Source organism: Bidens hawaiensis, unplaced genomic scaffold, assembly GCF_021521415.1.
Source record: "Bidens hawaiensis isolate Kalapana, Puna unplaced genomic scaffold, B.hawaiensis_p1.1 tig00045935_1, whole genome shotgun sequence".
Lineage (NCBI taxonomy): Eukaryota > Viridiplantae > Streptophyta > Magnoliopsida > Asterales > Asteraceae > Bidens > Bidens hawaiensis.
Genome location: NW_027498169.1, coordinates 30,298 through 57,859, shown reverse-complemented (window position 1 = coordinate 57,859; position 27,562 = coordinate 30,298). Strand labels below are relative to the sequence as shown.

Here is a 27,562-nt window from a genome sequence, read left to right as displayed (position 1 = left end):
GGTTTACATAACAAAAGTGACCCGAAATTGACGAATGTCACACTCATGTTAATATTAAAATGTACATGAACATTCCTCTATAATTGTACACCATGTAATATGCGTTACCTTACCTATACGGGTCGTATATGTATATGTATAGGTCTATTTAGATTATGTATAGGTAGCTTTTGTCAGTGTACCTTATACTTAGTTATGTGTTTTTTTAGGGTCGTGCTATTGGCACACCCTCCATCTATTTACACATCCCCAATATGGTTCATATTGCCCAATATGAGGCATAAATGGCCTCAAATGTCATACATGATTGTAGTACACGGAATCATATGCAAAGTGAATGGGTCCCACAAGTCTAATCTCTCACAATATGCATAGTTCATATGGTCCATACTACCCATATGATCCATATTGGTACATATCATCTTATAACCAACTTAATCAGACAAAAAATTCACACTAAAGTTCATATGGTCCATATTGACCATTAAGTTACATATTAGAATAACAACCAGACCAAAACTGACATGGTCAGCTTTTTGTCTGTTAGATGGGCTGATATGGGTCATATTGATCAATATGACTCATATGAGGGGTGTGTATATAGATGAGGGGGGGGGGGGGTGCCAATAGACGGAGCCTTTTTTTATTAAAGTTTTGATTAATTAAAAATGGGTTATTTAAAAAAAATTCAAGCAAAAGTTCAAAAATAAAAGTGTTGCTATCTCTCTCATATAGGTCTCTACAAGGTATATTGTCCCTAACTCCCTATATGGCATGTACAAACCTATTTGAGACAAGTTTATATACGACTTGTATAGGTATGTACAGACACCATGGGGGTGGTGTGCGAATATATAATATCCCAAATAAATAGTATTGAGTAAATTTGTGGTATGTTGTTTACGTTTGGAGCGATATTGAAGGAAACTATTAGTTGAACTGAACATGTTAAATAAATCACGGCTCGAATCTTGTTATGAAAAAACTCACATGAAATTGAATCGGGGCGTAAATTTGATGACTCAGTTTGTAGCGAAGACAAGGTTGACTCGCTCATTGGCCTATTTGTTAGTTGTTTGTTTAAGTTAACCCAAACTTATAACATGTTACAAAGTAACTAAAGGTAATCATATTTTTAACCCAAACACTTGATCATTGTCAATTTATTCGGTCCAACTCAAAGCAATATGTTTTTCCTTAGCGGCTCTGACAATATAATCGAGCTTAAAAAAACCTAAATAGAGTCGGTTTAGTTAAAACCCAAGCCGAGCTCAAACTCGAATTTTAAGCTTGGTTAAATAAGTAATTAAAATATTAGAAAATGACAAACCAATGACCACTTTTACCCTTTTGGCCATTTAAATCAAATTATTATTTTTTTTCCAAAATGTGTTATTATTTGTATAATGACAAATAACAGGTTATAGTACACACATGAGTTATGCGACTAGTTATACTCATGAAGCGTTACCGCGTAATCATGTGGTTTTCCGGAAAAAATAAGCAAAAACCGAATACTTTTTCTGGTTCACATGTTTTGCCCAAAACCAGGTGTAACCGAGCAAGTTGCTAGTGAGCTACTAGAGATTAATTCACTAAAAGCTTGAATTGCGCACATGAATAGGTGTAACCGAGCAAGCTCGTTTTGAGTCTGAGCCTTAAAATAAGCTTGCTTAGTAAATATAAGTTTAACAAGTTTTAGACAAAAAACTAGCAATCATTTAGTGTTTGCGACAATAACAAAGCGATTCTTCGATGGAAATTGTTTTCACTACTATATCATAGTTTATCATTCTACCCGTTTTAACAATCTTAAGTAAACTCAATATCAGTTCTTTTGATCAAAAACTGGTCAAAGGGTTTGAAGAAGTGAAAATAATTTAAGTTGCAATTTGGTTTTTTGTAGTTGTTTGGTGATGATCCTCTCGGTGGCTGCTTGCTAGCGGGTTGGTTCTCGCCCTTTTAGCTTAATGAAATTTGCCGTTTGAAAAATAAAATAGAATAATACTTCCCACTAAATGACTTGTGCATTGAATCCAAATTAAACTACTTTATTATGATTTATTCTACATAATCCCATATGCAATGTAACCTGGACTCACTAACTAGTGTAGTGTAGGAAGGTATTTGGGTGCAAGCTACATACACCTTAGCACACAATTACTAACTTAAAATGTGTATATTACTTATCAAATAAAGCACATTGTATACTTTTGCAACCCTTTAACATAGCAAACAATATGTTTTCATTAATAAACAATAAAAACTTTTGACGATAAATCATATGATTCTATACAATGGGACATATTGGTGAATCAAAGTGAGATTCTTATGAATGAGGCTAAAAATGTGGTTTGGTCGCGTGGTAGTGACAAATTTCCCGCATTGGATTGTTTTAACTTTTAAGTTTGCTTTCAGTAAGTGGCATTAGGAGGTTTTTGAAATAAGCCATTACAATCGTTAGCCATACATCCTTGTTTTACATTTTCTTTCAACGTCGCGTATTTAAAAAACCACGAGTAAAGTATGACTAAAGATCGTACACACCACACGTTGGTCATTGTATATTTAGCATAACATTGCATATTCATTGGCAATAATATATTTCGACTTAATGTGCAATTAAAATAATGAATAGTATCTTATGATCATAACCAACAATTGGTGTATCTTAGGGAAAAAAAATAATAGCAAATCTATTAACGGTTAACCTTTTATTTTATTAAATTCCAGATAAAGAAATATATTGTGATCTATTGGTGGAATAAAAATTGTCTTTTTGTTAGATAGCAAATTATTTAAAGGAGATTAAACTTTTATTTTTATTTTTTTTTCTTTTTGTTGCAATAATCGTTTTAATCGTTCCTACATAATTTTTGTCAATATATCATTTTCTTCTTGATTTGAACCCCTTTTTGTGCCGATGATTATAGTATCGTTTAGGGGTGCATGTATTAAACGAATATGATTAATGTTTAAACACTATTTAAGATTTCAAATTCATAACATGTGATGTTTATAGTCGTTAGAGTGTCACATTGCTATCAAATTAGATGGACAAATATGGATGCCGGTGAAGATTATGACAATGATGTATCTAAATAATAACAGAATTATCGCCGTTCAGAAAATAATAATAACAATAATAACAAAATAACAGAAAAAATACATTTTTCTTTGTTCCTTCGGTAGACATGGTTGATTCAATTAAAAAGCATTGACCGTGTTTAGCAAGTGCAATTATTTTTAAGGGAGGATGGGGCGCAACCCGCATCTACCCTCACAATACCATATCATCATCGAACACGTGATAGTCCGAATTGAACCTCTGGAGATCGCATCCACTAGTGCGATGTTTCCAAGCCCTACCCACATCCACCATCATTATCCAGTGTTGCAAAAATCCACACTAAGAGTCGATTAATACTCGATTAATCGTTAGTCACTACCCCACCGACTTGTTGCCGATTAATCCACGTTTGTCCAAAATCGGTCAATATTAAGAATTTTATGCATAAAATTTGGAATATATATGTATATTTGAAAATTTACATGTAAATTCAAATCCGATTAATCTCGAATAATCCTTATTAATTCCGATTAATCGCAAGTCTCTACCCTACCGCCTAACGAGCGCCTAACGACTTCTACAACACTATTATTAACACACGCATAGGCCACGATTTTTTCTTCGGTGACTAATATCCGAATTCTCAACCCATCCATCATACCCGGACATGGGTACCCATGGGCGCCCAATCTTCTGTGACAATTACATATCTTTAAATGTAAAAAATTACACATTTATGTTATTGACAATACACAATTTCACATCAATGGTCTTTTTAACCTTTTGTGAGTAAAATATTGCATAAATGACAATTGTGTGTACAAGAAATCTTTGTGAAGTCCAAGAAACATTGAGCAGAAAAGGTAAGTCATGGTCAAGCATGGTGTGCAAGCATGGTTAACCTCACTTTCCCATATATAAGGAGAGACTTGTCAAAAAAGGGTTCATAGGGTCACATGCAATGCTCACTAATCTTCTAAAGAATGTAACATTCAATGGGTAAACATGATTATGCAAATGCAACCAGGTGAGCTTATATAGGGGTTTTAAACTTTTAATCTTACAATTTCGTATTTCTCTTGTTTGGACTTAAAATCGTAAATCATGTGGTCGAGCAATTAATCAAGTAGTAGACACTTGACAGTTGACACGCTAACCATAAATCCAAAGCGATGCAACTTTATACCTGAAAGTGAAAATGTAGCGATTATCTTATTTATGCAATAGAAACTTTGACAATTAATCCCTGGTTTTTACTTTTGTTGCTTCCATCCAATCACATAGTTTTTAAAAAGTTGATAAAATGAACTATGTGTGTGAAAGTTTGTCAAAATGATACTTTTCCTTAGACTGAGGGGTATACACCCCTCAATATCGTTCCCCTCATTCGTCAAATTTGCGTCACGTCAGCCTTCTTCCCATCATTCAACAACACCCTTCAACCAAGAAAATACATCATTCTTCACCATTCCATTATTTAATACTGAGCATGCTCAGCAGTAAGTACCCTCAGGTCACGCATGACTAGAAAATGGGGGGGGGGGGGGAGGTGTTCTAGTGAGACCAGCAGCGTCAGGAGTGACATGTAGGTAGCCATCTAGAACCAGTGGGCATTTCACTGGTGTATACCCCATCAGTCTTATTTTTATGTTTATGTGAAAGAAGATTTTACTTGGTATTTTATTGATGAACTATATTTTTTTTAAAAAAAAAAGAGAAGAAAGTCATTAAATGAAGTGAAGTATAAAAAAATAGATAAAAGACTTGACAATTGTCATGAAAAGATGAGAGGTTATGTGTATGATATCAGGATTCAGGAATAGGAATGGGACATTTGAAAGATACCCATGTGCAAGAACTTGTCTTGTAAATTATGTTAAAACATGGAACATGTCTTGTAAAATGGACCATGGTTAACTACTTAACTACACATATATAATCAATGTTTTGAAAGCTGAACCAAGCGGCACCGGAGGTAAACTAGTTGGCCCGATCTTAAAACAGATCAACCGACAAAGAGACGAGGCAAACATCTATAACTTTGTAGCGGGTTTCACTCATTCGCTCAAAATCAAATGATTCATGTTATGCAATATGCATGTTCGAAATGACAAAACCGTTGGTTCTTGCCTTCTTGGTTTGATAGGTGAGATCAAACATTCAAACTATCTGGTCCGGTTCTTTAAACATCGGATGTAATAAACGGTCACACATTTTATTTTCTAATATGTCCGTGCGGTTATAATGCTAGGAAGTGCCGAAGTACTATCAATACTATTAAAAACCATGTTTTTTTGTGATAAAAGGGTGAAAGTAACATATATTGACACAACTTGACAAGACTACCTATTCATCTTCCAAAGCCCACTTTTAGAATGGGCCAGCCCAATCTGTTTGAAAATCCAAATCCCTAGTAAACTGTAAAAGTTTCTTGTTATAATAACCCCAATTAGAGTTGCACAAAATCTGATACCCGGTTTCGGGTATGGACGGGTATTGGAAAATCATATATTGGCAATACCCAGTCGGGTCTGGGTATTGCCTATAAAAACCATATTGGGTTCGGGTTGAGTATAGAACCGGGTATTCTAAAACCTGGTATTTGAATACCCTATTTCCATATATTGAAATAACCCTATTTTAGTTTCTTTTGGGTTATTTTCTGGGTATAGATTGGATTTTTTAAGGGGTTGCACTTTTTACGGGTATTTTTCATGTATTTTTCGGGTATAGATCGGGTATTTGAAAAACCCAGTTTTAGATGTTGCAAAAACCCTGTTCCAGGTATGGAACCAGTTCCAGTTTTCAGGTATTACCGGGTGCAAATCAGGTTCGATCAAGGTACGGATTTTGGTACGGAAATGCATACGGATAGGGTTAGGTACGGGCATAAAAAATTGGTTTCGGATTTTTTTTCAGGTCCGGTTTCAAGTTTTGGTTTTGGTACAAAAATGCATATGGATAGGGTTAGGTAGGATTCGGTTCCGGGTATAGTCGGGCATTGGCCATGTTTTCCGGGTTTTTTTTCGGGTTTTTACTGGGTATTTCTGGTTCTGGCGAGTCCAGGTCGGTTCGGTTCCGAGAAAAAAAATCATATACCAAGTTGTACCCGTGGGTCAGGTACATGTAGAAACCGGTCCTAGATCGGGTACACCGGATCAGGTCCGGAACCTAGTATTTTGTGCACCCCTGTTAGGCTATATGTAGTCAGCAAAGAGTGAGTTTTTGTTTTAGTGGTGTACTGGTGTTGTAGCCAAATTATATACATATACATACATATATATATATATATATCTCACACACACAACATTAAAATAATAATGCTTTACAAACTAAAGCAGACGACAAATAACACCCCCACCCTATTATCGCCCCTATTGTTGCCTGGGAGGCGTTGATCACTACAAAAATCGCCCCAATTTTCCTTGATTTGTCGTCCACAACCGGCACCCTTAAGAGTGATAACAACCAAATCCCATGCATCATGCATGCAACGTATTTTCAACTTTCAATACTAATTTTCTAAAAGTATAACATGAGTAATAACTTTATAAAATGTATTGTATTAATTTTAACCTTCGGTATCCAGTAACTAGTAGCACGAACATTACAATTATCAAGCTTAGATGATAATAACAATTCTATGAATATAATATGCTAATTAATCCCAATAAAAAACCCTCATTTTCAATTCAATCCAACATAATAAGGAACTCCAGAAGCATTCAACCACTGATCTCCCTGAATAAAACTCCCAACCGTAAACTGCGCGGCCTCAGTCGAGTTAACAATCACCTTATATCCGGGCCAAGTAACCCTACTAGTCGTATTTGAACCCGGCCCTCTATTCATATACTCTCCATAATAAAGTGTGCTTAGCGAATAATTACCGGACCATTCAAGCCAACCGGCTGGATCAATTAGGTCTCCTATATAGGACCGCATGACGACGGTCCTAGAGTATTCTCTCCATGGCCTCCCTAGGTACGATTTGAACATCGTTTGGTTTGGAATGAGTTCAGAGCCCGCGGCTATTTTGCATTCTATAAGGGAAATGCCGGTGTTCTGGTTCGGATCGTCTCGACCTTTATTAGACAAAATGTAATTAAAGTAATGTTAGAGATAATTATTGGATTATATTATTATTAAAAATTATTATCAGTGTGAGTCCACGGACCCATCTTAATAATGTCTAATATAGTAATATAAGCCAATAATAATATTAAGTTAATATGGGTTGAGCATTTAACCACACATATTGTAGTAACCCTACTTAGAATTAAAATTAATACAATTTTCATTTACACACTCCGTGACACGGCGTGAAAAAGAAAACCGAATTATCCAAAAATCGGATATTCAAAATTTCGTATTTGGATATTATTTTAGAAATTTTCAGGTGTTCGAATTAACCGAAATTCTTTCTTAAAAGTTATTAAACAATTTGTTGCCTGTTTATACACTCCTTTATTGTAGCTGGATCATTTATTTAATATATGAAGAGCATTAACCGAAATTTAAAAAAAAAAATAAAACTAATTATTAATTAGAAAATATTTGGATATTTTGGACATATTGCAAATAATTTTATCGATTTTTTTATAACTCTTAAATATTTTTTTAAAGTTATTTAATACTATTTTTTTCCAGAAATCGGATATTCGTCAAGGCCGGCTATGAGTCAGGGACGGGTGGGCGACTGACCCGGCCCCACACCTCGATAAGCCTGATTTTTTTCTTTTTAATTATATTTATATTTTTAAAAAAATGTATTTTTGATATTTAAACCCAATTACTTAACTAATTTAAAGCCAATATTTTTTTTTCGTATTCGGCCAAAGGGATATGTATTCATATACTATATGAATTTATCCGAAACTCCGGGCTATCCAGTTTTGAACATCCCTACTTAATGGTCTATCTACCTTGAGCGGTGAACAGGTTTTTCTGATTGAGATCCGGTTTTCGGGCATATAAATTGCATTTTTGGAACACGACAGCCGCGTTGCCAAAGATGAAATCAATGGTGCCGTAAATGTCACATTCGCGATAGAATTGGCGGAAAGAGTGGACGTAGAGGGTGTCTTGGTACCCGATGAAGCTGCATTGGTAGAATACCGAGAAATCGGAGTTGCTTCGTAACGCCACCGCCTGGTGTTTCGCAGTTCCGGCAAAGTTCTCGAAGGTGATACCTTTGGCTATAAAATTGGTGCCCGTAACAGCTGAAATAATTCGTAGGAGAGTTAGATAGTTGTCATATGAAATAAGAGGAAAATGAGTATAAAATTATATTTTTTTGGCGGGTAAAAAGTTTAATTTTAAGATTGAACTCCGGTTTTCGTCAATATGGTTTGTTCAAATCTGTGATTTTAGTCAAATAGTTTTAAAATTGAGATTTTCGTCCATGTGGTTTCATTACACTTGCAATTAAACTCGGCCCCACTAACCCCTATTAAGTCTGACCATTAAACTCATTAGCGTGCCCCTCATGTGAGAGGCAGTATTTTCCTCTTTTCCCCAATTACACACCAACGCCTCACGTGAGGGGGCTTGCGAATTACGGTTGAGGTTTATTTGGGGAGAAAAAGGACAAAATTGTCATTCACCTGAGGAGCACATTGATGGGTTTAACGACCTTACTTAATAGGGTTAGTGGAGTCATGTTTAATTGCAAGTGAAATAAAACCACATGAACGAAAATCACAAATTTAAAACTATTTAACTAAATCCGGAGATTTGAACAAAACACAAGAAAAAAAACCACATTTTACTCTAAATTTTCCTTATTGGTGAATAGAAATCACCTTTTTTTCATAAGTTAAACGTAATTTAAACACCCTAATGCCATAAACAAATCAAATTGGTTAAAAGCCTTTTCGAATTATAGTGCATCTTAAAAGTTAAACCTTACATAATTTACTCAAAATAAGTTATTACTTTTAATACTTAGAAAGTGTTGAAAGATATGACAAAACACGTCTTGAATAATATGAAAACTTTATATTAATTCCAAACATGTATTACAATATGTCAATTTGGAATTTACCATCTGCATCACAAGATATTAAACAAGAAAACGACTAATAGGTTAAGAAAACTTACTTTAAATAAAAGCTTCTCATCTAGGGTTTTTTCTCCGAAATATGCGGAGGGGCACGGCGGCTGAGGAATGGCAAGAGATCTCGCGCAAGGGAAGAGAAGCAAGGAAGGATGGAGAGACGAAGACGGTGGAAGCGATCACGAAATTCTTTGTAGCAAATCTTCCGCCCAAGTGTGCGTCGACAGATTTGGAAGAGGTGTTCAAGGGATTCGGTCAGTTTGCAGGGTCGTATATTGCCAGGAAGTGTGATAGATATGGGAAGAGGTTTGCTTTCGTAATGTTTAAGAATGTCAGAGACGGCAAGAGATTAGAAAGCGACATGAAGGACGTCTGGATAGGAAGTTACAAGCTTTTCATTGCTCGGGCGAGGTTTGTAAATGGAGACAAGGTGCAGAATAAACAGGACAGGGTAAAGGCAACGTCAAAAGGAAGCCAAGAAATGGGAGAAAGTGTCAATAGTGCAAGAATAGGAGTTGCGGATGTCGGGAGGAAATCTTTCCGTGATGCTGTTATGGACAATGATTCGGGGTATAAGGATGATGAGATTACAGTGGATGACAACGACATAGCTTTTACGCATTGGTACAAGGTTGCTTTGGTGGGGAGGGTGGTAGATTTTAATACGCTGATTTCACTTAGGAGGATAATGAAGGAGAAAGGTCTGGTCACAGCGAGTATCAAATACATTGGAGGTTTAAACATGGCGTTGATTTTTGATAATGAGGAGGAGGCGGGGTGCTTTGTTCAAAAAAAGGAGTTGTGGCAGTTTGTGTTTGAAAAATTGGAGAGGTGGGAAGGGAAACTTATGGCATATGAACGTGTGGCTTGGATAAAGATACATGGATTACCGATTCAATTGTCTTTAGAATCTCTTTTTAACGTGATAGGAAGTCGGTATGGTAAAGTGGTACACCCGGCAAAGATGGGGGATGATGTTGCGGATTTCTCGGCAGTAATGGTAGGCGTGTTGCGTTCCAAGGAGGCAAGAATTAATGATAGTGTGATTATTGGATGGAGAGGACATCAAGTTAGAGCTTGGATTGAAGAAGAGGTTGGAGAGTGGATACCGGATTGTATTGAAGACTTTGATGATGAGACTGAGAGAGAGGTGAGCGATCTAAGGGTGGACATGGAAGTGAACGACGAAGAAGGTCATATCATGAACTCAAAGTCAGCTGAAGTGGAGTCCGAAGACAGGCAAAGAGTCGAGGTAGCGAGAGGTTTTGAAAGATCAGAGATTGTGGGGGAAAGTTGGTATAACCGGAATAAAAATTATGTGGAAGGAAGGATTGAGACAGGTAATGACAGTGGCAATTTGGAAGGATATTCAGTGCATGGTAATCAAGAAGTGGTGGAGAATGCTAAAAATAGAGCCGGGAGGAAGAAGACTCGTAGACCTCGGAAGACGGGGGGGGTTAATAATCGGGTTGTATCACCTCAGGATCAAGGTAGGCCAAAGAAACGGTTAAGGGGTGAAGAAGATCCGTTTGATCTTAATAGGTTTATAGGAATTATAGAGGGGAACAATGCAAGCTGCCATGTGGAAGTGGAGGGACAGGAGGGTGACAATTTTCTTACTCCCGATTTAAATAAGAGATGTGAAGTAACAAGATTGATGTCTGAGAGGAGTGGCCAGGAAGATGGAGTTGGTTCGGGTGAAAAAGCTGTGGTGCACGAAGAATCAGGAGTGAATGCAGAGGTGCTAGCCACAGTTCAGTTAGGAAAGGTTCTAGGAGCTGAAAATTTGGAGGAGTTTGAAAGTCAAGTAAGACAGGTGGTAATGGACGAAGGATTTCAAAGGGTGGATCAATGAATATACTTTCGTTAAATATCCGTGGGATGGGTGTTCCGGGGAAAGGAAAGTGGGTCAGAGATTTGAAAGTGCAACAGGAAACAGATTTTTTGATGTTACAGGAAACACAACATGAAAATATTACGGGGCTGGAAGTAGATGGGTTTTGGGGAGGTGGTGATTATGATTTCGAATGGGTGGGAGCTACCGGTCGTTCGGGGGGCATTCTTTCAGTTTGGGACTCTAAAGTGTTCACGAAATTGTCAGTGATTAAAGCCAGGTATTTCTTGTTGATTTCTGGGATTGTTAAAGGAAAAAATGTTTCGTATAATATGCTAAATGTGTATGCTCCGCAAAGCACAGTGGAGAAAAGGAAATTATGGGATGATATTAGTATTTTAATCGGGTCTAAAGATGGGTATTGGATTGTGGCGGGTGATTTTAACTCGGTTAGAAATTGTGATGAAAGGAAAAATTCTATTTTCGATGCTAGTGCGGCCAGAGATTTTAATGGTTTTATTGCTGAAACTGGTTTGGTTGAATATAGCTTGAAAGGAAGGCGTTTCACGTTTGTTTCCGGAAATAAAAGGAGCCGTATAGATAGGATTTTCGTGTGCTGGAGATTTAACAATGAATGGTCCAATGTAGAATACAGAGCATTGCCTAGAGAAAAGACAGACCATAGTCCTTTAAGCCTTAGACTTATTTCCAGAGATTTTGGACCGAAACCCTTTCGGTTTTTCAATTCGTGGTTGGATAGAAATGACTTCCAAGATGTTGTCTTCAAGGCAGCGGGTAATCTTGAGTTTGAAGGGGATCCGGATGGGGCCCTGATGTACAAGTTTAAATTAATAAGGCAGGCTATTAGGAAGTGGAGAGTTGAGATACAAGATAAGGAATTTGAAGAAGAGAAAGGTTTGAAACAAGAGCTTAATAAGTTGGATGAAGTTGGTGAAGAAAGGGAATTCTCGGAGGTTGAAACGTGGGTGATAGAGGAATCAAAGAGGAGACTAAAAGAGATAGAAGAGTATAGATATAAAGATCTGAGACAGAAAGCTAGAGGAAAGTGGGCAATGTATGGGGATGACAACTCAAAATTCTTTCATGGTTTGATTAATAAGAGACGGTCTTATAACTTTATTCCAGGATTGATGGTGAATGGGGAGTGGATTACAAAACCGCAAGAGGTCAAAAAACATGTGCTCGGTTTCTTTAGAAATAAATTCGTTGAGAAGATAAAAACTAGGCCTAAGCTTGTATGCTTTGGGTTGAATCGTATTGATAGCATAGAGGCGGATAGGTTGGAGGAACGGTTTTCGGTGAAGGAAATCAAAGATGCGGTTTTCGAGTGTGGAGATGATAAAGCTCCAGGACCGGATGGTTTTAATTTCAAATTTATCAAGCAGTTCTGGAACGCTTTTGAGGATGATTTTATTAATATTTTTCAACACTTTCACGATTTCGGAGAATTCAGTAGGGGAGTGGGGTCTTCTTTCATAACCTTAATTCCTAAATCAAGTGCTCCGGTGGGCTTGGGTGACTACAGACCAATCAATCTTATTGGAATTATTAGCAAAGTGGTGTCGAAAGTGTTAGCGAATAGATTGAAAGGGGTTATGGGAAAGATCACATCAGAAACTCAGTCGGCTTTTCTAAGTGGAAGGTATATTTTAGATGGCCCTTTAATGGTTAATGAAATTATTTCTTGGGCGAGAAGAACCGGCAAGGAGATTTTCTTATTCAAGATAGATTTTGAGAAGGCTTATGATAATGTCCACTGGGATTTTCTGTTATCCATCTTGGAACAAATGGGATTTTCGTCATTGTGGTGTAAATGGGTTCAAGGGGTGTTGACTTCGGCCAGATCATCGATTCTGGTTAATGGATCTCCAACTTTCGAGTTTGTCTGTGAAAAAGGAATTAGACAAGGAGATCCTCTATCTCCGTTTTTGTTTATTATTGTTATGGAGGCCTTTTCGAGTATTATAAAAAAAGCCAGTCGGCTAGGGTCGTTTGATGGGGTGTCGTTACCAAACAATGGTCCAAAGATCTCACATTTATTGTATGCTGATGATGCTATTCTCGTGGGGGACTGGTCGAACTTCAATTTTAGGAATATGAAGCGGATTCTTCGGATTTTTTATTTGTGTTCCGGGATGCAAATAAACATACACAAATCTATTCTGTTTGGAATTCGGAAAAGTCATGAGGAGGTGTGCATGAGGGCTTCTTCTTTGGGGTGTAAAGCTGGAGAGATACCTTTTATCTATTTGGGGATTAAGGTTGGAGCTAACATGAATAGAATTGGCAATTGGGACCCGGTAGTGGAAGTTTTCAGAAAGAGATTGTCTAAATGGAAAGCAACGACATTGTCTATTGGAGGACGGGTTACGATTATCAAGTCGGTACTGGAGAGTTTACCAAGTTATTACTTTTCTCTATTCAAAGCACCGGTTAAAGTGATTAAAGTGTTGGAATCTTTTATTAAAAATTTCTTGTGGGGGAGTACAAGCGAGGCAAAGAAAGTCCATTGGGTTGCATGGGATAAAGTTACACGTTCGAAAAACGACGGAGGTCTAGGTTTATCTAAACTAGATGTTTGTAACGAAGCCTTACTGTTGAAATGGATATGGAGATATAAAACCGAGCCGCATGCGCTGTGGAGGAAAGTAGTCGATGTGTTACATGGGTCTATCAGAAGTTGGGGGATCGTTCCAGTTATCAAACGGTTCACGGGGGTGTGGAAGAACTTGGTAACAAGTAGTTGTAAGCTCAAAGTGGACGGTGTGGGAGTTCAAAATCTATTGCGGGGATCGGTCGGCAAAGGTGATGCAATTCGGTTCTGGTTGGACTTGTGGATATGCCAAGAACCTTTAAAAAACAAATTCCCAAATCTGTTTAGTCTTGAAAAAAGTAAATGTTGTTTTGTGATAGATCGCCTTGGAAACAGTAATGGGGATAAGCCAGGGCGGTGGGAATGGAGTAGAGAGATAGAAACGGAGGTGGAACACCAAGAACTCACAGAATGTCTTAATTTGTTGGGTGGAATTCGGAGGTCTAACGAAGAGGATAAATGGAAGTGGAACTTGGAGGATGAAACAAGCTTTTCGGTGGCTTCGGCAAAGAGGTGGATCTTGGGTAAGGTAGAGGATAAAAGCGGGTCGAGGTACACATGGTGCAAATGGATTCCGAGCAAATGTAATGTATTTATGTGGAGGGCGGTGATTGATCGAATCCCTACGAAAATGGCGTTAAGAAGAAGGAATATTTATGTGGAGGATAGTTTGTGTGTTTACTGCGAAGATAGGGACGAGACAACAGATCATTTACTGACGGAGTGTGTTTTTACTACCGGGGTTTGGCTAGGTATTTCTAAGTGGTGTAGGATACCGTATATATATGCTTTTGATGTGAAAGATTTAGCTCAGCTATATAACTATGTTGAGGGTTCCAAGGTGAAAAAATCTCTTATCCATGGTATTATAGTCATTACGAGTTGGAGAGTGTGGAAAGCGCGGAATGAAAAGATTTTTGGAGGTAAAGATTTAAATGTGGTGGAGATCATTATGGAGGTGAAGACTTTGGGTTTTTTATGGTATAGACATAGATTCAAAAAAGGTACTATAGAATGGTCAAAGTGGTGTAGTTTTGAGTTTTAAGTGATAGGTTGGGCTGTTGAGTTGTATGCTTCTTTCTCCATCTTGGAGATAGAGGTTTGCTGTTTTCGTTTTTAATGAAATTTGCGTTCCAAAAAAAAAAAAAAATCAAAATCTTACTTTGCATAAGAAAAAGGGATAAATTATATCAAAATAAAATACACTTTATATTATGTTCTAACTTAAATAATGTACTTTCATGTACAAATATAGATCTAAACTTACTTTAATGCATACATATATATCTAAACTTTAAAAACACATGTTTTGTGATTTAAAAATGTAAAATTTGTTTTATGTTTACCCCTATTTTAGGTAAATGTTGATATAACAAGGATATTATCATTACACGAGATCAGTGACATTTCTAAAGAAAGACCGCAATGAACTAAATGAAAGTGATATATCCTCGATAATTTGTAAATTGAATGTGCATAGATTTGTTTACAATCGAACGCACTACTAACCGAGAGCCATTGTCACTCTCTTGTTCTTGATGAATCTATGACAAAACGAAACTATCGGGTTCGGGTGGCCCTCAGGCAACTGAGGTCGCTAAACAAAGCTTTGAAAGACAACCTTGTGACGCTTTACATAAGCATAGAACAATTATTATTTATTTGTTTTTAATGTCTTAAAATTTCAACTTAAAAACATGTAAAATTTTAATATATGTTCTAACAAGAAAAAATTACACTATGTATTAAAGCAAAAGCCAAAAGGTACCGCTACATTATAAGTTTTGTACATGCATATTTAGCCCATGTATCATTCCGTTAATATTATACAAAATAAACTAAACATGTATAGCTTTAAAATAATAATTGCACTTGCTTCTAACACCACAAATAAAATATGTTGTTAATTTGTTATACATTCAATTCTATTATTTGAAATAAAAAATAGCTTTATACTATATATAATAGCAAACCTATTTTGCTACGGTGAAAGTTTAGTATTGGCATATTTACTTTTTACTGTTTTAATTGGTATACTTTTTGTTCATTTTGATTATGTTTGAATTTTATAGTAGAAGTTTATTGTTTCCACATTTACTCCATGTAGTTTCAGATGCTACATAATTTTTTTATTAGGTTTGCATTTTAGTTCCTTTAGGTTTGGATAAGACATTTTTACAATGCAAGCCATAACGATGATGTTAAAATATCGGAATTTGACATTAATATATATCTATTATTTAACAAAATAAATTTTGGAATGTGAATTCAATATTATATTTAGTTATTAAACTTAATATTTTTATTAATTAAAATACTTAACTAATTAGATTCCGAAATCTTACTATACAACAGCATACGTAAGTTTACGTGATTCTGAACATACCCTCAACATATTTTTTATAGACCACGTACTTTATTAATTTAATTACACCACCATAGATTATATGATTCTTTTTTAAAGTATTAACATATTTTATTAATATAAAATTAAAATGTAATTAAAATAGACATATATAAAGTATAATAAAGTTATTATATTATTCTCTGAGTCAGCTCATTCTAAATTTGTGTTGGAAGTCAGAACCAAACCTAACTGGTGGGCTGAACACAAACAACATCCACTAATAAAAAGCAACCGACTGTCTGGTGACAGAGGCTTAGACTTTCCGTGACTTCATTGGGCCCTACTCATTTAATTAAAGGTAAGTGGTTGGGCTGGCCAGCCCGCCTGCCATTTTAACTTATCCACACTCCTATATATTGTTTTATACAATTCGAATATACCAAACTACAAATTATCCGATATTATATTTGTTCCAAATCACCTAATTATTGTTTAATGGAAATTTATCAGTTTTAATTATGACACTTTGAATGTCGGCTTTTGGATTCCTTTTGTTTAATATATTCTAATAACTAAAAGAAATATGGGCTACACACATGTGATGTGTTTTATTTAGTACATTGTATTTGTTATATGCTTCTAAATTATACTTTCTATAACTTGTAACTATTTAGTATATTGTATTTGTTATTATATATATATAGGTATATATATATATATATATAAACATTTGATTAGAGAATTACAGGTGTACATAATCAGATCAGAAGTGTAAATGAGACAAGCTGCTCGAGAGCTAATCATATTCGCACTAGAATATTTGATCAAGGAAATCTAAAGTCTGAAAATAAATTCGATTAGAAAATGTGTACGAACCCGAACTTTACTTATCGAGTTTAAATAAATTCGATTAGAAAATGAGACAAGCTGCTCGAAACTTTGTTTTTAGTCGGATTGGGTTTGCTATCCAAAAGGGGGTTGCGGCGCAGCTTGTTGCCCGCTTACCTGCCACTTCATTGTAAATCGTTTGGATGTTTTTATGAAATATAAAAGGAGCCAATTCTAAACTAAAAAAAAAATAGACTCACGATTCACGTGCATAATGAGCATATTACTTAAAAAACTGTTAATATATTAGCTATTTATCTATAGAATAATTATTAAGATACATATAGTTATTATTAAATGATTAAACAACATATATTATGATACATTGAGAAATATTTAAAGAAATTAAATAAATAACAAATAAATAAACGGATGAGTCAAGACGAACTTTAACTTGAGAAACTACTCTTAAGCTTACTTGAGTTTGAGCTCGAGCTCTTAGCTCTCGTATGTTATATAAGTCAAGCTCGGCTTGATTGGCTGGTTTACACCCTAATTCATCTAGAGCTCCACTTGTTTAAGACTTTAACCTAAAAGTGCTCATACGTAAATTTAACTGGTTTAATCATTTTTTTTTAAATCTCAAGCTTGGCCTACAAATAATTTAGACGTCTTTACTTTAAACCAGCGGTACTTAACTATTAAGTGTGTTTTAAATTAGTCGCGACTAAAGCCGAAGTGTTGAATATCTGTTAAAATCAGTTTTGTAAAAATCCTGATCAGGCACCGATTAATCCTTAATTAATCTAGTCCCAACTTCACTGATAAATTTTGGGCTAGTCGGCTAATTAATTGGTAAACTCAAATCCGGCTAAAATCGACGGTTTCCGGCGATATTCTAGCAAAAACTAGTGGTTTCTAGAGATTTTAGCCAGTTTTCGGGCAAAATATGTTTGTGTATGTATAAAAATGAAAATCACATTAAAAATGTGTGCATATGAATATAAAACTAAAAAATATACATTAAAGTCCGGTTAATCCTAATTAAACTCGATTAATCCTGATGAATCGTTAGTCTATACCCCACCGTCTGGCTAACGATTTTTAAAACACTTTTAAAATCACGAGTAACCCCACTCACTAAACCCTAATTCAAACTAAATTAGTACTATAAGACTTCTAACTATTTATAGAAAGTATGGAAAGTACCTTTATAATATAGAAAACTTATGTAAAGGCAAGTTAGCATCCTCAACTTACATTATCCTATTCTATCTACCTTCCACACATATCATGCTTAAACTTTAAACTACAATTTCATGCAAGTAGTGGCATAAGCAATATTCCATTTTATAACTATTTTAAATGTTATCAATTCCAATTATTATCAAATCATGTCTAACCCAACTCCTAAAATATTATTACGTGGACCAACTTTTCGTAAATTGTAATCCCACTAAATATTTTTCATGCATAATTTTATTCTTTTATCTTCTTCTCCATGTTCAACTTTTTTATAATATAGCTGTCGTTTTAAAAATATATAAATACTGTAATTACCAACAGTAGCAGAACGGAACGTAGTCCACCCGTCGACAACGCTCCGATTCCCTTTAATCGTCGTCTTCCCAATCCCTTCACCAACCAACATTATCATCGTCTTCCGACTATCAATATCCAAATACTCATAATACGCGCCCGCTTTAACATAAATAACAAACCTAGTAGTACTCATATTGGGTGCTGCATTCAACGCGTCTATAATAGTCGTAAAATTACCACTCCCATCCTTCGCCACCACCAAATCGTAAACCGCAGTATCATTAGCCTGCAATAACGCCCTATCCTTCTTCCTTAACCAATGCGGATATCCACCTGACACTGGATACACCGGATATACTGATTTTGACGTTGCGTTTACTTTCTTTAGCAACGAGAGAGAATTACTAACTTTACGTGCAATCTGACGCACAGATTGACGAAAATATCTCCTAACTTTGTACCGGTTTCTACCAACCGCGAATCCGTCAAGACACGTGTCCTGATTTGTCATAGCAGCGGAGAGAAGCGTTTGCACGTCGTGGTAACGTTTAACGTTACCGTACCGCAAACGCTTCACTCCGTCGATTGCAGATTCGAGCGCTGTGACGGTGTCCTCGAACAGCGAGTGGCAGTCGTCCAGCCCTCGAATCTCGATCGCGCTGAGGTTCCGTAACCTCCGGCGGATCGCGGTGACGTTGAAGTCGGTGGACCGTACGTCAGCTACGGTGTTGTTAATCGTACCGGAGATTATCTCCGGTAACGATTTGGATCTGAGATCCGGTGCGATTGAAGCTAGTGTTTGGATACAGAGTGTGTGGTAACGTGTAGTGTTGCAGTGTGTGTGAGGGGTTAATATTGTTTGTGTGTGTTTGGTAAGGTGTATGTGATGGGGGGTAGGGTGGGTAAAGAGTGGAAGTGGGATGGGGTTTTTGGTAATTTTGGTGTGGGAAAAGAGTGTGAGTGTGATGATTATGAAGAGGGTTGAGAGGATTAATGTGAAGAGGTTATTGGTATGCATGGTGGGGTGTTATGGAGTTTTGGTGTATAGAGTGTCACCAATGGTTTATATAGTGGTGCTTAAATAGTATATAGAGATAGGGATATAAATATATAAAAAATGAGGCACACTTTATTTTTAAGTGTTTGTTTGTGTTATAATGTTTTACAAGTGTTTAAAATTTTCTTTTAGTTAACATATGTTTTGGGAGGCTAGCTAGAAATTATTTGAATGCTATGAGATTCATAGATAAGCAAAAGAATGATAATGGGCAGTGGTGAAGTTTGGGCTTAGTCATAAATTCAATACCATAGGGATAACTTGTGTTCAATATTTAGAATGTTTTTCGGACAAAATCGTGAAAATTTACCCCATTAAGCGAAAAAACGACAGTGAGTTTACTCACGGTCCTTCTTATATTGTGTCCCTGACAATGGGGCAATTAAGCTCGTTTGATCTGCTATCTAACTCACTCGAGAAATATTATACGTTGGATATCAAGTATATAGTTATAGACTTAGTTACTCTTGCAAGCAACGACTTATGTATCTTTTGTTTCCCAGATAATGCACCTTGATCATAAACTGCCGTAAACTACAGGTCATGAACGGCATTGTCTAGATTCGAATGCCTTGTACAACTACAAGAAATGGACTCGTAAAAAAGATGTCTTTAAAAATTGGGGTCTTAAGAAAGGGCATGGAGAAGTGAGCAAAAAATCAAGTGGAGCTACAGGAACCCACACCTCATAAATCTGGTAGGAAGACCCATCACAACAAACAAACAATATTTGATGACTTAAAAACTCATTATTGTACACGTAATTATTTATTGTCCTAACGTCTTGCTAGGTTTGTTTCTTGATATAATTATGTAATTCAAACAAAAAAGTAAATTTATATTTGGATACACTAAATAAATAAAGCCTTTACATTTTGGAAGCTTATACTTCAAATTACTTTGAGTTGCCCATGAATATGTTTTATAAAAGTTGTTTATTGTGGAAACAAAGGGTGTCAAAGGGGTCCATAATTTTCTTTATAATTTTTAGTTTGTTTAGAGAAATAAAAATGGGTGTGAACGCTTTTACAAACTATATATGTTACCTCTAATTAAAGGTCTTGATTCTATAAATATTTTAAAGAAAACACTATAAATAAATAAGTATACAATTTGCAATGTAATCTTCATGATACTATAAAAAAATTAGGTTCAAATCTTACTTATTAACTATTGATATGATAGATAATATAATAAACTTGTTTTAAAGGGTGTCACGTAGTAGCAATGTTACACATAACTTTTAATTATACGTAGCACACACACACACACACACACACACACACACATATATATATATATATATATATATATATATATATATATATAAATTCCCGTGTCAGCAATAGTGATCCCGTGATTGCATCTGACCACTTTGCATTTGTCTCATTGCACACGTCCCACTTGATTCTCATTCTATATTTCTATTCATATTCCAAAACTGGTTTGATAACAACTCTAGTAGATTTGAGCATAAAATCAGAATATCAAATCTTAATTAACATAACTTAGAAAATAGAAGAAACATCAAATAATATATTGAAGAAACGATTGCTTGGTTATAATGTTTTAATAACCGTACTGTCGTGCATTCGGACAATGACCAGGTGCGTTGATCTTAGGTGTGGTTTTTCTTGGATTAAAAGACGAGTGTATCTTGATATGGTGAATTTAGCCAGTAGACCTATTGGATGATTCGTTGGTCGTCCAAAAAAATAAGGCTTTAATAACCAATTTAAACGATTATGTGTGTATAAATAACTGAATTAACAAACATGCAAAAATACATTTTTATATTTATTATTTTCTGTAAATAGTTTGATGTATCTTGAACCAAATTAATATAGTTGTTAACATTTTCTTTGTTTAAAGATATAATTATAATTATTAATTGAACCTAACTTGAGTCCACCATGTTCCAAGCATATGATTAATTGATGGCTAGCTTAGTTAACAAATTATTTATAAGAAAAACCGAGTGGTTATGCAAAATTAACCCCCCCCCCCCCCCCCCAAAAAAAAAAATAGAGCAAAAATGCAATTACATGTTCAATTTTAGCTCATAGCCGCACCGAAATGACGCATGTCCACCTGAACCTCTAACTCTAGATGGACTAAGTAAGCCCTTAAATCGAACCTACTAATTTGACTTGACCACAGCCTAGAAATTGGCTTGTTCAGCTTAGGGTTGTATTTACAACGTCATATCTAACTTATAAATTGTTACACATATTTTTGGACGTTAGTATTTTAATCCTTACTCCTCGGAAAACTAAAGACTTATCCAATATCTTATAGAATGGGTTCAACTGTTCAAGTCTCATGAATGACTAAAAAAAACGCAATAAATAATGTTTTGAAAATCAGACTAATTTAAGTAGTTTTGTCTAGCTCTCTCAATACCGGTTGGTTCATTTGTGTTGTTTGTTACATTAATCAACAACACCGTCAGATAGTTGACATTCGAAAGCAATATGTTAGTTGACCTCATATATATGGTAGGGACTTGATAGTGAGTGAGCAAAGGATAACAACCAATGAAAGAAATCATGCGTGACACCAAAGAAACCTCTTTGCCACAATATTAAGATTTTGGACCAATATTTCAAGAATCCACTTCACCAACATTTTATATTTTTTTTAAATTCTATATTTTTTAGGTAAAAAAATAGCATGTCTTTTAAAAATTTGCTTTTCTACTCGAAAATGTAATAAGCGTATAAAAAACCTACGGGAAAACCATCATATTTATTCTTAGGGTTGGTGGTCAAGTAATAGAAACAAAGTATCTTAAACACTCAAAAATTTTGAGTGCAACTACTAGTAAGCGCAAGAAATTTGCCTTAAAAACAACGCATTTATGCCAACTATTTTTCTTAAAAAATTGAAGTTATCCCATCTTTTGCGCTTGAGAGCATAATGCAATACTGCAAATAAAGTCGAACTTTATTATAATATGATTTTTTTTGACATTCAAACATCTTTTATTTTTATGATCAACGGGTAGTGTTTACATCGAATGAAAGGCAAATGGAAACAAGTTGTCGCTAGCCCTTTTTAAATAGTAAAATCAGGTTGTTTAAAAATTTAAACAAGTATCTGTTTTTTGTTTTTACTGTAGCTAGTTATATAACCTGAAGAAACATGGAATTGATCCGGGTCGGATCCCTGTCCAAGTTCCCGGTCTTCGAGATGACCGAACCAAGACTCCGTCTTCTTCTCCGGTTGCTCAGATCTGCCATTGAAAAGTGGGGAAGTGGAGGTGACTACTAATTAAGAGAATGAACTCTTGTTTACAGACACAAAAATATGTATGGCAGCCAAGGGTCCGAGAGAAGGTCATTCAAATGAATGATGAAGGTTTCTTATATAGCAACTCCATGGCTACTATCATGAACCCTAACCTTTATTGGGCCAGACCCAGTCAGGGGTTACCTCCACAAACCCCCAGCCCAATGGGCCTAATTAGTAGACAATAATAATAATGTAATAAACATAATACATTATGTAATAAATAAAAGGTCGTACCGGGTTTGACGTACCCTACACCTACATAACCAAATAACTTTCTTTCTTTGTAACTCCTATATATCATAAAATTCTTGTGATTTCCTATGGTTGTAAAAATCCCGACTAGGTATCGATTAATCGCTAGTCCTTACCTCACCGGCCGACTAGCGATTACTATAACACTAGTTACATATAAACAAAACAGTACTATACAAAAATTGGTATGGGGTATGTTCACCGTCAGCCCGAAAAAAATTAGTATGGGGCTATTCACCGAATATTATCATATTTTCGGTCCTGGAGACATGCATCGTATATTTTATGACCCTACGAAAGAATCATATCAATTTGATTCCCCTAGAGCTTTCCCGTGGCCCGTTCGAAATTTTGCTACTACGGCAAAAGTGGTATGTTCACCGTCGCCCGAAAAAACCGAGTATGGGGCTATTCACCGAATCTGAACATATTTTCGATCCTGGAGACCTGCATCGAATATTTTAATACCCTACGAAAGAATCAGATCATTTTGATGCCCCTAGAGCTTTCCCATGGCCCGTTTGAAATTTTGCTACTACGGCCAAAGGGGTATTTTCACCGTCAGCCCGAAAAAACTGAGTATGGGGCTATTCACCAAATCTGACCATTTTTCGGTCCTGGAGACATGCGTCGAATATTTTATTACCCTACGTAAGAATCGGATCAATTTAATGTCCCTTGAGCTTTCCCGTGCCCCGTTCGAAATTTTGATACTACGACCAAAGGGGTATGTCCACCGTAAGCCCGAAAAAACTAAGTATGGGGCTATTCACCGAATCTGACCATATTTTCGGTCTTGGAGACTTGCATCGAATATTTTATAACCCTACGAAAGAATCGGATCAAGTTGATGCCCCTAGAGCTTTCCCTTGGCCCGTTCGAAATTTTGCTACTACGGCCAAAGGGGTATGTTCACCTTCAGCCCGAAAAAACTGAGTATGAGGCTATTTACCGAATCTGAACATATTTTCGGTCCTGCAGACCTGCATCGAATGTTTTATGACCCTACGAAATAATCGGATCAATTTGACGCCCATAACGCTTTCCCATGGCCCGTTCGAAATTTTGCTACTACGAAAAAAGTGGTATTTCACCATCAGCCCGAAAAAACTGAGTATATGGCTATTCACCGAATCTGACCATATTTTCGGTCCTGGAGACATGCATCGAATATTTTATGACCCTACGAAAGAATCGGATCAATTTGATGTCCATAGAGCTTTCCCGTGGCTCGTTCGAAATTTTGCTACTATGTCCAAAGAGGTATGTTCACCGTCAGCCCGAAAAAACTGAGTATGGGGCTATTCACCGACTCTGACCATATTTTCGGTCCTTCAGACCTGCATCGAATGTTTTATGACCCTACGAAAGAATCGGATCAATTTGACGCCCATAAAGCTTTCCCATGGCCCTTCGAAATTTTGCTACTACGACCAAAGGGGTATTTCACCGTCAGCCCGAAAAAACTGAGTATGTGGCTATTCACCGAATCTGACCATATTTTCGGTCCTGCAGACCTGCATCGAATGTTTTATGACCCTACGGATCAATTTGACGCCCATAAAGCTTTCCCATGACCCGTTCGAAATTTTGCTACTACAACCAAAGGGGTATTTCACCGTCAGCCCGAAAAAACTGAGTATGGGGCTATTCACCGAATCTGACCATATTTTCGGTCATGCAGACCTGCATCGAATGTTTTATGACCCAACGAAAGAATCGGATCAATTTGACGCCCATAAAGCTTTCCCATGGCCCGTTCGAAAATTTATTACTACGGCCAAATGGGTATGTTGACCGACAGCCCGAAAAAACTGTGTATGGGGCTTTTCACCGAATCTGACCATATTTTCGGTCCTAGAGACCTGCATCGAATATTTTATGATCCTACGAAAGAATCGGATCAATTTGATGTCCATAGAGCTTTCGCGTGGCCCGTTCGAAATTTTGCTACTACGGCCAAAGGGGTATGTTCACCGTCAGCCCGAAAAACTGAGTATGGGGCTATTCACCGAATCTGACCATATTTTCGGTCCTGCAGACCTACATCAAATATTTTATGACCCTACGAAAGAATCGGATCAATTTGATGTTCATAGAGCTTTCCCATGGCTCGTTAGAAATTTTGCTACTACGACCAAAGGGGTATGTTTAACGTCAGCCTGAAAAAACTGAGTATAAGGCTATTCACCGAATCTGACCATATTTTCGGTCCTGCAGACCTGCATCGAATGTTTTATGACCCTACGAAAGAATCGGATCAATTTGATGTCCCCTAGAGCTTTTCCATGGCCCGTTCGAAATTTCGCTAATATGGCCGAAGGGTTATGTTCACTGTTAGCCTGAAAAGCTGAGTATGGTGCTATTCATCGAATTTGACCATATTTTCGGTCCTGAAGACCTGCATCGAATATTTTATAACCCTACGAAAGAATCAGATCAATTTTATGTCCATAGAGCTTTCCCGTGGCCCGTTCAAAAATTTTGCTACTACGACCAAAAAGGAATGTTCACCATCAGCCCGAAAAAACTGTGTATGGGGCTATTCACCGAATCTAACCATATTTTCGGTCCTGGAGACCTGCATCGAATGTTTTATGACCATACGAAATAATCGGATCATTTTGATGTCCCTAGAGCTTTCCCGTGGCCCGTTCGAAATTTTGCTACTACGGCCAAAGAGATACGTTCACCGTCAGCCCGAAAAAACTGAGTATGGGGCTAATCACCGAATCTGGCCATATTTTCGCTTCTAGAGACATGAATCGTATATTTTATGACCCTACGAAAGAATCGGATTAGTTTGATGTCCCTAGAGCTTTTTCGTGGCCTGTTCACCGTCAGCCCGAAAAAACTTAGTATGGGGCTATTCACCGAATCTGACCATATTATCGGTCCTGGAGACTTGCATCGAATATTTTATGACCCTACGAAATAATCGGATCAATTTGATGTCCATAGAGCTTTCATGTGGCCTGTTCGAAATTTTGCTACTACGGCCAAAGTGGTATGTTCACCGTCAGCCAGAAAGAACTGAGTTGGGGCTATTCACCGAATCTGACCATATATTCGGTCCTGGAGACCTGCATCGAATATTTTATTACCCTACGAAAGAATCGGAGTAATTTGATTTCCATAGAGCTTTCCCGTGGCCCGTTCGAAATTTTGCTACTACGACCAAAAAGGTACGTTCACCGTCAGCCCGAAAAAACTGTGTATGGGGCTATTCACCGAATCTGACCATATTTTCTGTCCTGGAGACCTGCATCGAATATTTTATGACCCTACGAAATAATCGGAACACTTTGATGTCCCGAGAGCTTTTTCGTGGCACGTTCGAAATTTTGTTACTACGGCCAAAAAGGTATGTTCACCGTCAGCCCGAAAAAACTGAGTATGGGGCTATTCACCGAATCTGACCATATTTTCGGTCCTGGAGATTTGCATCGAATATTTTATGACCCTACGAAATAATCGGATCAATTTGATGTCCATAGAGCTTTCCAGTGGCCCGTTGGAAATTTTGTTACTACGGCTAAAAGGGTATGTTCACCGTCAGCCCGAAAAAACTGGGTTTGGGGCTATTCACCGAATCTGACCATATTTTCGGTCCTGAAGACCTGCATCGAATATTTTATGACCCTACGAAAGAATCGGATTAATTTGATGTCCTTAAAGCTTTCCCGTGATCCACTCGAAATTTTGCTACTACGGCCAAAGGGGTATGTTCACCGTCATCCCGAAAAAACTTAGTATGGGGCTATTCACCGAATCTGACCATATTTTCGGTCCTGGAGACTTGCATCGAATATTTTATGACCTTACGAAATAATCGGATCAATTTGATGTCCATAGAGCTTTCTCGTGGCCCGTTCGAAATTTTGCTACTACGGCCAAAGTGGTATGTTCACCGTCAGCCCGAAAGAACTGAGTATGGGACTATTCACCGAATCTGACAATATTTTCGGTCCTGGAGACCTGCATCGAATATTTTATGACCCTACGAAAGTGTCGGATCAATTGATTCCCCTAGATCTTTCCCGTGGCCTGTTCGAAATATTGCTACTACGGCCAAAAAGGTACGTTCACCGTCAGCCCGAAAAAAGAGTGTATGGGGCTATTCACCGAATCTGACCATATTTTCGGTCATGGAGACCTACATCGAATGTTTTATGTGACAACTGCCCAAATCCGACCCGACCCAGGTACCCGTTTTCGGATCCGATTTTAAGATTTAAAATTTGATTATAATCTTTATAAATTTATCAAATATATATATATATATATTACTAATAATAATAATAATTCCTTTCCGCCGTCCCGCCCCCTTTTCTCTTGTCGCCGTCCCGCCCCTCTGCTTAACCCTTAAGCCTTGAACCCCTTTTTCTCTTAACTCTTTGCTTGTCCTTTGGTTCTTCCCGCCTAAGGATGTCTGCGCAGCTCCACGCGCCAGACTCCTTACAAGGAAGCCTGCGTGATGACCAGCTGTTCCTGCGATACGCGAGGCGAACTGTTCCCGCGGCGCGCAAAGGATTGTAGTTCTTCCCGCGGCGCGCTAAGGATTGTAGTTCTTCCCGCGGCGCGCAAAGGATTGTAGTTCTTCCCGCGGCGCGCTAAGGATTGTAGTTCTTCCCGCGGCGCGCTAAGGATTGTTCTGTCTGCCTTC

The 27,562-nt window shown here is 37.0% G+C and overlaps 1 protein-coding gene across 1 annotated transcript; it reads right to left on the bottom strand.

The window, feature by feature from the left end:
• Window positions 1–6,638: 6,638 nt before the first annotated feature.
• Window positions 6,639–19,312, bottom strand: LOC143595996 (pectinesterase-like). Its single transcript, XM_077074876.1, has 3 exons — window positions 18,312–19,312; window positions 7,996–8,292; window positions 6,639–7,155 (listed from the first exon to the last, which is right to left on the bottom strand). The coding sequence occupies exons 1-3, from the start codon at window positions 19,309–19,311 to the stop codon at window positions 6,758–6,760; spliced, it is 1,695 nt and encodes a 564-aa protein (XP_076930991.1). The 5' UTR covers window position 19,312; the 3' UTR covers window positions 6,639–6,757.
• Between the last annotated feature and the right edge of the window lie 8,250 nt (window positions 19,313–27,562).